The sequence below is a fragment of the Stigmatopora argus genome, chromosome 14, assembly GCF_051989625.1.
Source record: "Stigmatopora argus isolate UIUO_Sarg chromosome 14, RoL_Sarg_1.0, whole genome shotgun sequence".
Classification (NCBI taxonomy): domain Eukaryota; kingdom Metazoa; phylum Chordata; class Actinopteri; order Syngnathiformes; family Syngnathidae; genus Stigmatopora; species Stigmatopora argus.
Window position 1 is genome coordinate 15,289,688 of NC_135400.1, and position 15,216 is coordinate 15,304,903.

The following is a 15,216-nucleotide window of genomic DNA, read 5'->3' on the forward strand; positions in this document are numbered from 1 at the left end:
GCAAGAGGGCGAAATAATTCAGAGACTTTTTGCACTTTAAATGTGACGAGTTCATTTAGCGTGACTTTAGGGTCATTTTAGGGTACTTCCAGGTCATTTTGGATGAAAGGTCGCCTGAGCTACGAAGCAGGTTCACCCGACATGACCAAATAAAAGAAAACAAAGCGCTCTCGTGGAGAGAGCTGAGTCCCAAACGCACCAATAGGAGCGTATTGTGGGGCTGATGTTAACTATAATGCTGCTTTATAATTTTTAATTTTTCATTATACTCCTGCGAATGCATACTACTCCCATTGATACTCATTGATGAGCGCAACAGCGCGAAAGAATTCAGAGACTTTTTGCACTTTAAATGTGACGAGTTCATTTAGCGTGACTTTAGGGTCATTTTAGGGTACTTCCAGGTCATTTTGGATGAAAGGTCGCCTAAACTACGGAGCAGGTTCACCCGACGAGACCAAATAAAAGAAAACAAAGCGCTCTTGGGATGCTTTGCTTCTCCTGGAACGTCACCCGGGAACGTTTGTCGCTAGACAAAAGTGGAAGCGAGGGAGAAGAAGACTGATGTGGGAAGGGGGGGATTGGGAGGGGGAGCGGGGGGCTGCTGGGGGGGGGGGGTATGTGATGGTCGCTTTGATCTTTAGGAGGCCCTGTCTGGATACAAAAAAAGAAGAAAAACAAGTATGCAATGAGAGGCGGGCTGAATAGTGGACAGATCCATTGAAAGGCCGGTTTGAAAAGATTGGACGTCGCCAGCCGTCAATCATAATCAAAGGGCGTCGCAGTGGGGAAATGGGCAGCTGAAGGCCAATAAAAGCCACCACATGAAATAAAAGAGCGTAGATCAAGAGGAGCACGTGTTGTTGTTGTTTTGGGGGGTGGTGGTCATCAAGCACCCCCCTCCTCCCCTACTAAAAGGGTTGTGGGCGTGTCCGTCGTGTGGTTGCACGGTCGTTCCTGCCACGCTCGATCGTGCCCCGGTCCTGCCCAGCCGCTTCTGATTGGCTAGAATCGCGCCCGAGGGGGGAAAGTTTGAATAAAATCCACGAGCGCGCGAGGAGGAAAAGACTTTGCAGAAGAAGGAGAGGAAGAAGAAGAAGAAAAGAAGAATTGCTCGAAAGGAATAAAGATGACAGCCGTCCGGATCGCCTCGTCCTTGCTGCCGCTGCTCCTGGTGGCGACGATGCGGGTCGGGACCGGAGAGTGCGCGCGGAGATTCCGCGGTGCCGGTGGTGGTGGTGCCGGTGGTGGTGGTGGTGGTGGGGCCAATGCCGGTGCTGGTGGTTCCCGCAGCCCGCAAGCGCGACGCCCGCCGCCGCCTCCCACCTACCGGTCGACCGGCGGCCACCGAGGCGACGCCAATGCCGCCGCCGCCGCCGCCGCCGAGAGCTTCCCTCTGGATTTCACCGCCGTGGAGGACAACATGGATAACTTCATGACTCAGGTGAAGAACCTGGCGCAGTCGCTGTACCCGTGCTCGGCGCAGAAGCTCGACCACGACATGAGGCTGCACCTTTTGGACAACGCCTCGGTCACCTGCAACGACGGAAGCCCCGCGGGGTACGTACCTATAAGGACGGCGATAGACGTCCACTGCGGCTAGCGATTGGACGTCTATCGCCTCAAATGGGAATACATTGAGTTGAACATGCATTTATTTTATTTTATTTTTTTGCTTGATCGATGAGCAAAAAGTGTTTATGAGCGTTTTAAAGTGTTCTTCAATATAGGGATCGGGGTCCGAAATGGAATTTTGACAAAAAATTACGCAATTTACTTGTATGATTGACAAAAGCCGTGTGCAAGTTCTAAATAATTCGGGTCCTCTTCTTAAAAGATTAATAATCAGCGTCTAATGAGAAAAAATTTGAGGCTTTGGCACATTTTTAGATCCTTTTCATCACTTTACAGTTTTTCCGAGCAAAAAAAGTTGCGCTTGAGTGATCGAGTAAAAGAATACTTTTGATAGTAAAGCAACAGAAAGAAATGCCGATTCCAGGAATATTGTGGCTACTTTTATTCATTCTATTTGGAGGCCGTCTAATTTGTTTCTGATTTACTTTGACGTATCCTGGACTGCAGTAGACACGTGCGGACGTGACTCAAAACGATACGCGCTCGGTCTATTGGCGGATTTAAGAGTCGTAATTCTGCGTAATTCCTCCTTTTACGGGAGCCCGTCTGCTAAAGCTCTTTAGAGACACGGCGCTTGGCTAACAGATGGCCCCTTTTTTATGATTTTTTTTTCACATTCAGCACTTGTCCGAGATGCTAAATCCATCAGCTCTCATTTGCTGATGAATAAAATAATTTAATGCGCGCGAGATGGACTTCCCGGGATTGAATTTCGCGCCTGTTTCCATCCTCGCTGACTCCAATGGGAGAAAGTCACCAAATAGGGCCAACGTTTGAGGAAGCAAAATCGAGATTTTGTTCCAGTAATTGCCACATTTTAGACGAGATGCAGCGACACCCTAATGACGCTAGAGGGAGCCAAATCTAGACAGCAGAAACCAATTTGGGGAGCGCCCACATTGCCCATTGCAAAAACCGGCCCTGCTCGTCAGAGTTAAATCGATCGTCGCACCCGTGTTTTTTCCGCTTCGCAAAATCCACCCCCAGATTTTGGTTTTAATCTCTAAAATACCGATCCATTTGCTCATCGCTGTCGTCGCCAGATCACCGGCAAAGAATGACGAGCGCAAAAAACTGCAATTTGACCCAGGAGAGCGATAGGGGTGATGGAGATAAGCCATCTTTTTGCCACCGCCGCTGCCAAATGTCACCTTTTTTCCCGCAAGATGGTGACGCCAACATTTGAGATAAAACATAAAGCCCGAAGGCGTCTTATCTGTCGCGGGGAAGTCCAAATACAGTGTTTAAACGTGTATATCGTTACGCTGGCGGAAAGCCAAAAGATGGCGTGTGTTTGTGACACAATGGCGTATTCTTGCTCATCCTTTAGGTATTACCTGAAAGAATCCAAAGGAAGCAGACGCTGGCTGATATTCCTGGAGGGTGAGTCAAAAAATCTTCTTCATCTACCCACTAGGACACATGTGTCAAAATGGCGGCCCGGGGGCCAAATCTGGCCCGCTGCATCATTTTGTGTGGCCCGGGAAAGTCAATCATGAGTGCCGACTTTCTGTTTTAGGATGAAATTCAAATGAAGAGTATAGATGTATATTACATTTCCTGATTTTCCCCCTTTTAAATCAATAATTGAAATTTTTTAATGCATTTTTTCTGTGTTTTTAGTTCAAAAATCATTTTGTAAAATCTAAAAATCTAATATAAAAAAGCTAAAATAAACATTCTTTTAAATCTATAAAAAACTGAATATTCAGGGTTTTCAATCCAGTTCTTTTAATCCATTTATTAAAAAAAATAATCTAAATATTATATCTAAAATGGTCCGGCCCACGTGAAATCAAGTTGACGTTAAAGCGGCCCGCGAACCAACCCGAGTCTGACACCCCTGCACTCGGACCAATGTGAGCTAGCTTACATTCCAGCGGCAAAAGAGCCAAGCGATTGGACGTGGCTCGCCGTCCATGGCTGTAAAAGACGCGTGTTTCTGTGCGCAGGCGGCTGGTACTGCTTCAACAAAGAGAACTGCGACAGCCGATACGAGACCATGAGGAGGCTGATGAGCTCGTCCAAGTGGCCTCAAACCAAAACAGGTGGGTTCAACTCCATAGCATATCATTATTTACACGTACGTCTTCTTTCTTCATCGACGACCATTTTGGCTCAAAAATCTCATTTGGACGCAATAGATGAATACAAAGTTATTGTGTTTGTCTGAAGTCGCTGGCCTCGGCGCCCGCCATCGCTCGCCACCGCCTCCGTCTTTCAACGCGGCCTAATGACTATAATCGGCGAGCTAACGATAATGATACGCGGCGATGTGTCTGCGCAGGCACCGGGATCCTGTCTCCGCTGCCGGAGGAAAACCCTCACTGGTGGAATGCCAACATGGTGTAGGTGGACTCCTGTTTAAAAAAATAAATAAAAAATACAATTATGACATGCTTCCTACCATTGGTGAAATATTGTTTTGGCAGGTACGTCCCGTACTGTTCCAGCGACGCGTGGAGCGGCGCCACCGCCAAAAGCGAGCACAGTAAGTGGCCGGACGCTCCTGATTGGGTCTTTTGCACGGGTTAAAGCGGGGTCGCTTGTTACATTGTTGTTAATCAATGAGAGTATACATACACAAGAGTTTAATGAAAAAAAATATATATATATCATTAGCGGCGCTAGAGTTAGTGTCAACGCCACAGTGCCAATGTGCCGCTTCGATTGGTCACCAGCCGCTTCCATATTTGAGCTCAGAGCCGTATGCACCCATCAAAAAGAGCCACATGTGGCTCCCGAGCCATAGGCTCCGTTTTAGGGGAATATTTTGGTAGCCACATGTTGTTGCTTCATTTTAGACTATTTTTAAAAGGGTAGATGGACTCATCGGTTTCCACGTTTTAGCGCACAGGTTAGCAGAGAGCCATCAAAAGAGCCACATGTGGCTCCCGAGCCACATGTTCCCCAACCATGAGTTACAGTGTGAAAGAAGACGTAGGTCACTCCAGAAAAAGGAGCTGAAGCGAGAACAAAAATAGTATTTACATAACATGTACATAGAGCAAAATAGTCGAAAATACTCAATAGCAATCTGTTCTGTGAACACAAAGTGAACTTATTGCTTTGGCCACAAGACGGCGCTCACGAAGGTTAAGAGAGGTTGGTTGAAATTGTCCCGGCGTGACCCAACGTTTTGGCTTTTGTCCGGCGAGCAGGCGGCTACGCTTTTATGGGCTCGCTGATCATTCAAGAGGTGGTGAAGGCTTTGCTGAAAAAGAGCCTGGACAACGCCAAAGTCTTGCTGCTGGCCGGGAGCAGGTACGTGGCGGGCGGATAAGCCCGAGCCGGCGACTTAGCAGGAGTTGGAAAAGTGTCCTTGTGCGTCCAGCGCCGGCGGGACGGGCGTGCTGCTGAACGTGGACCGCGTGGCGGAACTGCTGGAGGGCCTGGGACACGGCGCCATCCAGGTGCGCGGCCTGGCCGATTCGGGTTGGTTCCTGGACAACAAGCAGTACGACTTGAGCGACTGCTTGGACGCCGTCAGCTGCGCGCCCAGCGAGACCATCAAGAGAGGCATCAAGTAGGCTACAAGTTGAATTTTCCAGAATACGATAGAATCTTTTTTTTTCTGGGTCGTCATGAAACTTAAGAGTTAAAAAGATATTACAGCCATAAAGCACAAGTTGAAAACTCCGAATTGAAATGACCTCACATAAGCGGCGCTCAGCATACAGAGGACATATTTGTGTGTACTATCTGAAAATAATCATCTCGGACGTCAATGGCACTGAATTTTATTTGAAGTCGCTTGCCATCTCAAATCAAAAAGATGTGACGTCAGAATTCGGACGCCACAGATGAGCTCATACGACGTCACCATTGTTTGTCACACCCTCTGGTGGTCATTGGGTGTACTGCCACGCCTACTCTACATTTTTCGTATGATTTGGCTGCATATAATCGATTCAAAAAACATGTCGAAATGTTGCCTTTCGAAAATAAGTGCAGTTTCACGACGTCATAAATCACATTTTCATCTACGTGTGAACACATGACAGGAGTTGTAAACCATTCATGATCTCGAATCTAAATTGTCATCCAGCTGCAAATCATTAGGCTGCACTGATTGCTCACCGACGCCATTTTGACTCGACTGGACTCAGTATTTGACCTTATGGCCAGGTACTGGGGAGGAGTGGTGCCCGAGAAATGCAAGCAAGCCCACCAAGGAGAAGAGTGGAATTGTTTCTTCGGCTACCGAGTCTTCCCCTCCATCAAAAGTAGGCTCCGGCACCTCCGAATCCACAGGAGGTCCGTGGGGTTTAACGGGGACGCTTCCCAGGCCCGGTCTTTGTGGTCCAGTGGCTGTTTGACGAGGCCCAGTTGACGGTGGACAACGTCCAGTTGACGGGGCAGCCGGTGCAGGAGGGCCAGTGGCGGTACATCCAAAATCTGGGCCTTGAGTTGAGGAACACCCTCAAGGACGTTCCGTGAGTACGCCCATTTTATTTTGGGGGGGATTTGGGAACAACTCAAATTTACCCAAAAACTATAGCAGCTTAAAATTATTATATATTAACTGTCTGGCTAGTTATTGTTTTGGGTTTTTTTGCTTTTCAATGTCTGTAACCGGTCAAAAGAACATTGTAGTGTAGTCTGACATTCCAACCATGTCATATTTTTACTGATATATATATTTCCAGTGCAGGATTTGATCTCATCGGCTTATGTTTGTTTACCAAGGTTATCAAGCCCCACCCCCAATAGGACCCCAGCTTCTAATATTTCAAAACACTGAATAAATAATCCACTAGGGAATCCACTAGACCACAGGTGTCAAAGTGGCGGCCTGGGGGCCAAATCTGGCCCGCTGCATCATTTTGTGTGGCCCGGGAAAGTAAATCATGAGTGCCGACTTTCTGGTTTAGAATCAAATTAAAATTAAAAGTATAGATGTATATTAAATTTCCTGATTTCCCCCTTTTAGATCAATAATTGTAATTTTTTAATCCATTTTTTCTGTGTTTTTTGTTCAAAAATCATTTTTTAAAATCTAAAAATATATTTAAAAAAAGCTAAAATAAACGTTGTTTTAAATCTATAAAAAACTGAATATTCAGGGCTTTTAATCCATTTATAAAAAATATATCTAAATATTATATCTAAAATGGTCCTAAACTAGACCATAAAAATGCAATAACATGAACATTGAGCTTGATTGGCGGCGGCACGATCGGTCGTATGTCTCTACGGCTGACCGGCGACCAGTCCGGGACGCCATCGCCCGAGATAGGCTCCGCCCGGCAACCCTTCCGAGGACACGCGGTACGAAAAAATGAATCGATACGCAGCCACCACATCCGATGTATTTTTTTTCTTCCCGTTTTAGAGCTACGTTCGCCCCCGCGTGCCTCTCTCACGAAGTCATCACGAGAAAGTGAGTACAGAAAAAGCGCGCCGAGCCATTTAGCCTAGCTAGCGGTGAGTAAAGAGCGCCCTCTACCACCCGCGTGCAGCTACTGGACGGACGTGCAGGTGAAAGGCACGTCGTTGCCGCGGGCGCTGCACTGCTGGGACCGCAGCCTCCAGGACAACCGCAACAACAAAGCCCCGCCCAAAGGCTGCCCCGTCCACTTGATGGACAGCTGCCCGTGGCCGCACTGCAACCCCAGCTGCCCCGCCGTCCGGGACCAGTTCACGGGCCAGGAGATGAGCGTCATCCAGTTCCTCATGCGCATGGGCTTCGACGTGCAGAAGATGGCGCAGCAGCAGGGCTTGGACCCCGCCAAACTACTGGGCATGCTCAGTAGCGGCAGTTAAGATAGCGACAAATAAGCGCCCAGTTTTAGGCAAACAAACAAACTGAAAATGGCCGCTGACTTGGTGTCATAACTCCTCCCATTTGTAAGGCGGTTTTGGGGAAAAGTCCAAACAACCTCCCAAAACAAACGTTTTTTAGGGCCCAAATACACTTTTTGGTTTTTAGGGATTTTGTCCTTAGTCCCCATATTACAAAGAGTCACTGGTCAAGTCAAATGTCATCAAAAAAACAGATATATACACACACCAGCGTGCCATTAAATCTGAAAGTTAGCTTCTGGCTAGTTGGGCCCAATCCTCACAAAGGGAGACAAATATTTGTATATTTTTAGATTATTTGTATAGTTTTTTTTTGGGCGTGTTGACAACGTTATCTCCGTGTTTTTATTCCGTCAGAAAGGTCACTTTTTTTAATATAATAACAATGCCGTATGGATCATTTCTCAAACCAATCGCGGTATCATTAATTGTAATTTTATTCTGAAACATATTTTTAACAGGAGAAACTCCAGCTCCGTTGATTATTTACATATTTATTTCGTCATGTAAATCCTATTTATTAGTGTTTTTTTTTTTTGCAGAGAAGTGATTCTTTGCAAAATTGTAAATACATGGCTGTGTTTTTCCCTCTTTGTGTTTCCACGTCTTGGTATTAGAAAAGACGTATTACGTTCATTTAAAAGAGAAAAACAAATGTTCTCTTATGATCATTCTTGCATCTCATTTTGGAGCGGGGGTCTAAAAGATGTGGCTCGGGGGCCAATGGAGGCCCGTGGGACGATGGAATGTATATAAATAAAATTAACGATTTAATTTCTCAAAACAGTTGCAAATTAACCTATTGTAATACATAAAAATAATAATAAATACATGTAAAAAAAATGTGGCCTGTGCTTATTTTGGTTCGGGAAGTTTTCTTGAGTTTTTTCTTCTTCTTCAGGGCTAGCTTAGCTCTAGCTAATGCTAACATTTGGTGGTGCATATAGAAGCAAGTTAGCCAATTAGCAGCATTAGCTCTTTTTGGAAGGAATTATTTATGCCACCCTATAAACTTTGCCGTCATTTTTTTTGCTGCCATCCCTCCCAGTGAGAACGGATTGGACGTCAGGTACAAGACGCACTAGTCTATCATCCAAGGCGCAACTATCACACTTGCCATGCGTATTTTGGGTAACTGCTTATTGGCGTTCACTTGCTAGCTCCCGCTTCTGTATAATTTTCTCTCTTGGCTGCTGCGTAATTGGCGTCTTTAATGGGCGTCTCGCCCGTCCACCCTGTCATTACGCAGCGTATAAACGGCACTTTCTTCCGGCAGGAGTTCTGACTCACCCTCCCGAGAAAGACGACTCCCCCGCTGCCCGCCACATGTAGCCTCCCGCGCTCTTATGGAACACCCTTTCGCCCCTATTTTTAGCACTTAAGCTCGAGAGTGGCGAGCACGGTAGGAACTTTCCTTTCGACGGCAACGGCCGGACTGACGAAAAGCACCGCGCACGGAACAATTTGGAGAGTTTTTCCCACGACGGGCGACACGCACGACGCCGAGGGTCTCGAGTAACAAGACCACAAAGCGGCGCACCTGTTAGCCAGAGAGGGAAGGGCTGTAGATTTGACTGACCTTGGAATACGCTGCAGATATTTGGGGCTCAAGAATCAAACTGATCCAAGTCTGCTCGTTTTCGAGAGACCGCTGCGGAGTACCGGAGTCGGCTATTAAAAGAAAGACCACTTGGCGAGGGGGCCGAGGACTTTGTTCTTCAAGATGGACGCTCACGGCGGGCACTACCTCAACAAAGAAGCCGTGCTGTCCCCCTTGGGGGCGGCCCGAATGTGCCAACTGCTCCTGGGCTCGGCCGTGGTGGCCCTGGTGTCCCACAAGGCGGACTACGCCGCCGACTACGGCTACTTCTGCATGTTCGCCTGGTGTTTCTGCTTGGCCGTCACGCTGGTGGTGTTCAGCCTGGACATCACCAGGCTCCACGTCTGCATGCCCATCTCCTGGGACAACCTGACGGTGTCCTTCGCCATGCTGGCCACGCTCATGTACGTCACCGCCTCGGTGGTCTACCCCGTCTACTTCCTGGAAACGGAGTGTCCCGACCAGGGCTGCGAGGAGCAAGCCTACCGCATCGCCGTGACCGTGGTCTCCGCCGTCTGCGTCTTCCCTTACGCCGCCGAGGTCTTCATCACTCGCGCCAAACCCGGCGCCGTGGTGGGCTACATGGCCACGCTGTCTGGGCTGCTCAAGGTGGTCCAGGGATTCGTGGCTTGCATTATCTTCGGGGCGCTGGAGAACCGCAGCCAGTACGAAAACTTTGTCGCCACCGAGTATTGCGTGGTGGTGTACAGCCTGTGCTTCTGCGTCACTGTGCTGGTGGTCTTGTTCACCATCTCCGGGAGGACAGCTTCCCTGCGCTTCCCATTCGATCGCTTCGTGGTCATCTACACCTTCGCCGCCGTGGTCCTCTACCTCAGCACGGCGCTGGTCTGGCCCATTTTCAGCTTCGACAAGAAGTACAGTTCCAGCGATCGTCCGGACCACTGTCCGCGGGGAGAATGCCCCTGGGACAGTAAGATGGTGGTGGCCGTCTTTACCAACCTCAATCTGATTCTTTACTTTGTGGATCTCATCTACTCGCAGAGGATTCGTTTCGTCTCCAATGCCCCCGTCTGAAATTTCCTTCCACGAAGACTCGCTTTAGCAGGATTCTTTAAGCGCGACGTCAACCCGGGCCTCCAGGATCGTTTGGGGTGTTGGGATCCTTTAGTCAGGGGTCTCTCAAAACACGCAGTGTCCGCCAGGGGTGCTTAAACGTTCTTTGCTACTTTTCAAGGAGCCAAAATCCCTTTTCCCCCCGGCTCACCAGCAACCGCAGGACTTCCGTATGGTCGGGGGTGCTCGTATTTTGTCAACATGCCAACTACTAACGAAATGATCAAGTCTAAAAGACTTGCCCGTATATTTATTTATGTCGCACACAAATAAAACACTTGTACTACTCAGTTTTGAGTGAGAGTTTTTACAACTCCTTCTATTTCATTATACTCTTTGCTGCCTCATAGGAGAGACTTGGTATTACAACAGTCATCGTTAAGTGTAGGTGTACTGTTGGTTAAGAAAATAAGAGGAATTTGCACTCTCTCACAACGTAAAAATTAATCACCATGCATAAAATATGTATCACAATAGTATATTTAATTTACAACTTGGACTGAGCCAGGTGCTCATGTCAACATGCTTTTTCTGCTGTTTGTTCTGTTGTGTATATTTCTGAATACATTGTTTATTACAGTATTCGTTTATTAATATTAGCTCCCTTATGTATGTAGCTTTTTTTTCTCAATAGGCCAACCAGTAAATCACTGAAAACTAATTTTCTACACATTTTATTATAGTTAGCCGCACCAAGCTTAGCTATTTCATTACTGTAAATATCACTTTTTTTAAAGAGGTGCTAACATTTCACAAACTTCAAATGTTTATTTGTAAATTTGTGTATTTCCACATCCAGCCGGCAGATGCTAGCATCGCGCATCCGTTGCTAATCTTCCCCCCCGCGGCACAAAATGATGCAATTGGTTCCGCCTTGAAGACAGTCCTCCCGCCCTTGTTATTTCACGTGATTGGTCCTTGACGTTTCACGTTCCCCCAACGCGCAGTGTCATTGGCTAGGCTAGCCGTCGCTCAAATGTCTCGCACTCAGGTACTGTTCATAACAAGGCAAAATCGACGTGGAAAGTACAATTTCCTTCAAGAATTCCGTCGTTTTAGACGTAAGTTTTTCTTTTTAAATAAATGTTTATCGAGCTTTTGACAACACGTTTAACAAATAGTGTTTGTTTACCCTTTTAGCTTTCAAAATTCTTCCCTTTTCATTTGTCAAACTTTGTTTTTCGAGTTTACCTCACTGAAGGACAATTATTAATGGACTTTTTGTGTTTTATAATTTACTTTTTAAGCTACAGGTAAGAGCTATATATGTATTAAGGATATATTCTTATGAACTTTATTCAATTTGGATTACTGCACATTTGAAACAATTTTGTTATATATAGTATTAACATTTCCCCCAGTAATTTACCCATAACATGCACGTTATACATTATTTTTCATGCTATATCATATTTACAGCAGTATCTTGGTAGGTTTATGATCATAAAACTGTTATCTGACCAATTTTACTTCCTAAATGCTCACTTTTAGGAATAATTTGTTGTAATGTAGATGGTTGGTTTGCTTAAATTAATTTTCACAGCTGTAGATACAAGCAGTCCAGTGGAAGTACTCCAACTGTTGATCAAAATAATCTAATAATAGCCTGAATTCTGATCTTGAAATCATATTAATACCAGGATGTGGGTGTATACTATATCCCCTCTTTTATTTTCCCGGTGCTCATTTTATTCTGTATTGACTCACTGACTCGTTTTTAAAAATAACGTTGTGTGAGATTAATTTCATCAACATTTGGACACTTTTATGCACCTGACACGGGTCATTTCCAGCGGATCCATTGATACTGAAGTGAACTTTCTCATTTTGCACGCAGGTAACATGAGCGTGGGTTTTATCGGAGCGGGCCAGGTGGCTCACGCGCTGGTGCGAGGCTTCACATCCGCAGGTACGATTCCCAAACTCGCCCTTTTTTTATTTGAACGGCGCAGTGACCCAAAATGTGGATATGTTTAGGCGTCATCGCCGCTCACAGAATCACAGCCAGCTCCCCTGAGAGCGATCTCCCCACCGTCCAGGGTCTCCGGGTGGGTCAAAGTTTTACATGAAGCTCCTTTTAAAATGACTTGTTTCATTTTAATGTTATATACAACTGTTTAAAATCATTCTCGCTTTAAAAGCTAGTCTATTAGCCATCCGTTGCAAGAAGCAAAATGTCATTGTAATCAGGGTTCTCTTTAAAAAGCTGCGGTCATGCCAACGCTGACCTTCAAGCAGGGGTGTGTAGACTTTTCCGTTCCGTGCATGTGCAGAAACTAGGCGTTCATTTCACCACGAGCAACAAAGAGACGGTGAGCAAGAGTGACGTCCTTTTCCTGGCGGTCAAGCCCCACATCATTCCCTTCGTGCTGGACGAGATCGGGCCCAGCATCGAAGACCGCCACCTCATCGTCTCCTGCGCCGCGGGCGTCGCCATCAGCTCCATCGAGAAGGCGAGAAAACCCGGCGCCGACCGTCGAGAGAATCCTGACGGAAGCGTTGGCCTCCGCAGAAGCTGCTCCAGTATCGCGCCGCTCCCAAAGTCATGCGTTGCATGACCAACACGCCGGTGGTGGTACGCGAAGGGGCCACCGTCTACGCCACGGGCACCCACGCCCAAGTGGAGGACGGAAAGCTCCTGGAGCAGCTGATGGCCAGCGTGGGTTACTGCACCGAAGTGGAGGAGGACCTCATCGATGCCGTCACGGGCCTGAGCGGAAGCGGACCGGCTTACGTGAGTCTCGGTGTTTCGGGGAATACACGTTTACCTCCATCTCCAGTTGCGTGGCCTACAGAAGTACTTTTTTTTCACTCGTACAAAATATAGCTGTAACCCTAACCCGCTCATACCTAGGGGCAATTTAGAGCACGTGTCAAAGTGGCGGCCCGGGGGCCAAATCTGGCCCGCCGCATCATTTTGTGTGGCCCGGGAAAGTCAATCATGAGTGGCGACTTTCTGTTTTAGGATCAAATTAAAATGAAGAGTATAGATGTATATTAAATGTCCTGATTTTCCCCCTTTTAAATCAATAATTGTCATTTTTTAAATCCATTTTTTCTGTTTTTAGTTCAAAAATCATTTTGTAAAACCTAGAAACATATAAAAAAAAGCTAAAATAAACATTGTTTTAGATCTATAAAAAACCTGAATATTCAGGGCTTTTAATCCAGTTCTTTTAATCCATTTATTAAAAAAAATATCTAAATATTATATCTAAAATGGTCCGGCCCACATGAAATCGAGTTGACGTTAACGCGGCCCGCGAACCAACTCGAGTCTGACACCCTTGGCTAAACTAAATGGAGAGAGACTATGAATGTGTTTAGCTCCATCTAGCGTTTAAGGTGAAAAGTGCAAGACCACATAGACTGAATTACAGCTTCTTTTGCAGCCCATTTTTGGAGGCGGGCGTTTAAATCCCTGCTAAAGGAAAACCTTAGGCTAATAATAATTGTAATTTTTTTAATCCATTTTTTTCTGTATTTTTAGTTCAAAAATCATTTTGTAAAATCTAAAAATATATTTAAAAAAAGCTAAAATAAACATTGTTTTACATCTATAAAAAACTGAATATTCAGGGCTTTTAATCCAGTTCTTTTAATCCATTTATAAAAAAAAATATCTAAATATTATATCTAAAATCGACTTGACGTTAACGCGGCCCGCGAACCAACCCGAGTCTGACAGAGTGTCCAACCAGCCTAACATGCATGCTTTTGGAATGTTGGAGGAAACCGGAGTACCTGGAGAAATGTCGCTGTTGTTTTGTCCGCAAGCATGGAGGAACAAAGGCGTGAATGCATAGACACGTTTATGAAGAAAATGCTAATTCTAACCCCCGGTCTTGCAGGCTTTCACCGCCGTGGAGGCCCTCGCCGATGGCGGCGTCAAGATGGGCCTTCCCAGGAGGCTGGCCGTACGCCTCGGAGCTCACGCCCTGCTGGTATGAACTTTCTTTACTATCCCGCACGAAAGAATTTGAGAAATGATCCTAAGGCTTGGTATGTCACGTCAAGGCGAGTGCCATTTCAGAAAAGTCTTTGCTATTGCACAATTTTGAGCGGCGGCTATTTCCGTACCTTCAAACGCCGAAATGAGAGAAAGCCATGGTTTTGAGCGCTCTCTGAAGAATCGGCGGCGGGCGACGACTCAATTAGAGCGGGGCCGATACCAATCTCAAGCCTTTTGCGTGCTTGAAAGGGCGCCGCTCGGATGTTATTAGACTCGGAGCAACATCCCGGGCAGCTCAAGGACAACGTGTGCTCGCCGGGGGGCGCCACCATCCACGCCCTCCACGTCATGGAGAGCGGCGGCTTCCGCAGCCTCCTCATCAACGCCGTGGAGGCCTCCTGCATCAGGACCAGGTAGCGAGGTCGGATCCAGACCACGTACGTCTCGGTTCCGGCCGCCTGACCTTCTTTTCCAGGGAGCTCCAGTCCTTGGCGGACCAGGAGAAGATCTCCCCGGCCGCCATCAAGAAAACCACCCTGGACAAAGTAGGGCAGCAGCCGGGCGTGACGGTGGAAGCCGGTGGCGTGCGATCGCGCGGCATTAGCGTCTTCAATGGCGCCGACCATCCGAGGACAAAGAAGAAGTGATGACATTTTTTTAGAGCTACGTGAACACGGTGACTGAGTTTTCTGAGTTTGCTTCTCGGCGTGGGAACTTTAAGGGGACCTTACAAAAGTACAAGCATTGTAAAACACCAAAATTCAATGTTTGGAAAAGCGCTCTATAATCTTACGGGTATGATCGTCCGAGTTTAATCGAAGCTATTTTATTTTTCACAGTGGGGATTTGCAAAAACTGGTATCGGCCAACACACAACAAAGTGAGTCATCTGTCTTTAGATCCTCCTCCAAATATGCAAAGAACCAAACTACAAGTGTTTATTTCACTACGTTGTGATAAAACAATAATGTCACAAAGATGCAAATCATTTTTTTTTATGTTATTAACTGCTATTTTCAGCTATTTAGGTCAAATCCATTTGAAGTGGGAGGGCTGTCATTGACTTGCTGTGCAAATGAATTGGACATCAGTTGCTGTCAAAAAAATAAGAATAAACTAACATTAAACGAGTAGAAAAGTTTGGTCAAAT

General features: G+C 46.4%; 3 protein-coding genes across 5 annotated transcripts; all 3 read left to right on the forward strand.

The window, feature by feature from the left end:
• The first annotated feature begins 904 nt into the window (after positions 1-904).
• On the forward strand, positions 905-8,106 carry notum1a (notum, palmitoleoyl-protein carboxylesterase a). The gene is made up of 11 exons (XM_077618198.1): positions 905-1,560; positions 2,966-3,018; positions 3,588-3,683; positions 3,923-3,983; positions 4,068-4,126; positions 4,797-4,899; positions 4,970-5,161; positions 5,764-5,861; positions 5,924-6,071; positions 6,971-7,018; positions 7,098-8,106. The coding sequence occupies exons 1-11, from the start codon at positions 1,130-1,132 to the stop codon at positions 7,399-7,401; spliced, it is 1,593 nt and encodes a 530-aa protein (XP_077474324.1). The 5' UTR covers positions 905-1,129; the 3' UTR covers positions 7,402-8,106.
• A 961-nt stretch (positions 8,107-9,067) lies between these two features.
• myadml2 (myeloid associated differentiation marker like 2) lies at positions 9,068-10,127 on the forward strand. Its single transcript, XM_077619489.1, has one exon. The coding sequence runs from the start codon at positions 9,164-9,166 to the stop codon at positions 10,073-10,075; it is 912 nt and encodes a 303-aa protein (XP_077475615.1). The 5' UTR covers positions 9,068-9,163; the 3' UTR covers positions 10,076-10,127.
• A 933-nt stretch (positions 10,128-11,060) lies between these two features.
• On the forward strand, positions 11,061-15,204 carry LOC144088703 (pyrroline-5-carboxylate reductase 1, mitochondrial-like). Of its 3 annotated transcripts, XM_077619302.1 has the most exons (9): positions 11,061-11,175; positions 11,952-12,023; positions 12,092-12,162; positions 12,388-12,567; positions 12,627-12,848; positions 13,966-14,058; positions 14,316-14,479; positions 14,542-14,742; positions 14,906-15,204. In XM_077619302.1, the coding sequence occupies exons 1-8, from the start codon at positions 11,091-11,093 to the stop codon at positions 14,711-14,713; spliced, it is 1,059 nt and encodes a 352-aa protein (XP_077475428.1). In that variant the 5' UTR covers positions 11,061-11,090; the 3' UTR covers positions 14,714-14,742; positions 14,906-15,204. The 3 variants fall into 3 exon arrangements, with proteins under 3 accessions (XP_077475428.1, XP_077475427.1, XP_077475429.1); XM_077619301.1 differs by having other exon boundaries at positions 14,542-15,204; XM_077619303.1 differs by lacking the exon at positions 11,061-11,175 and adding an exon at positions 11,341-11,367 and having other exon boundaries at positions 14,542-15,204.
• Positions 15,205-15,216: the final 12 nt, after the last annotated feature.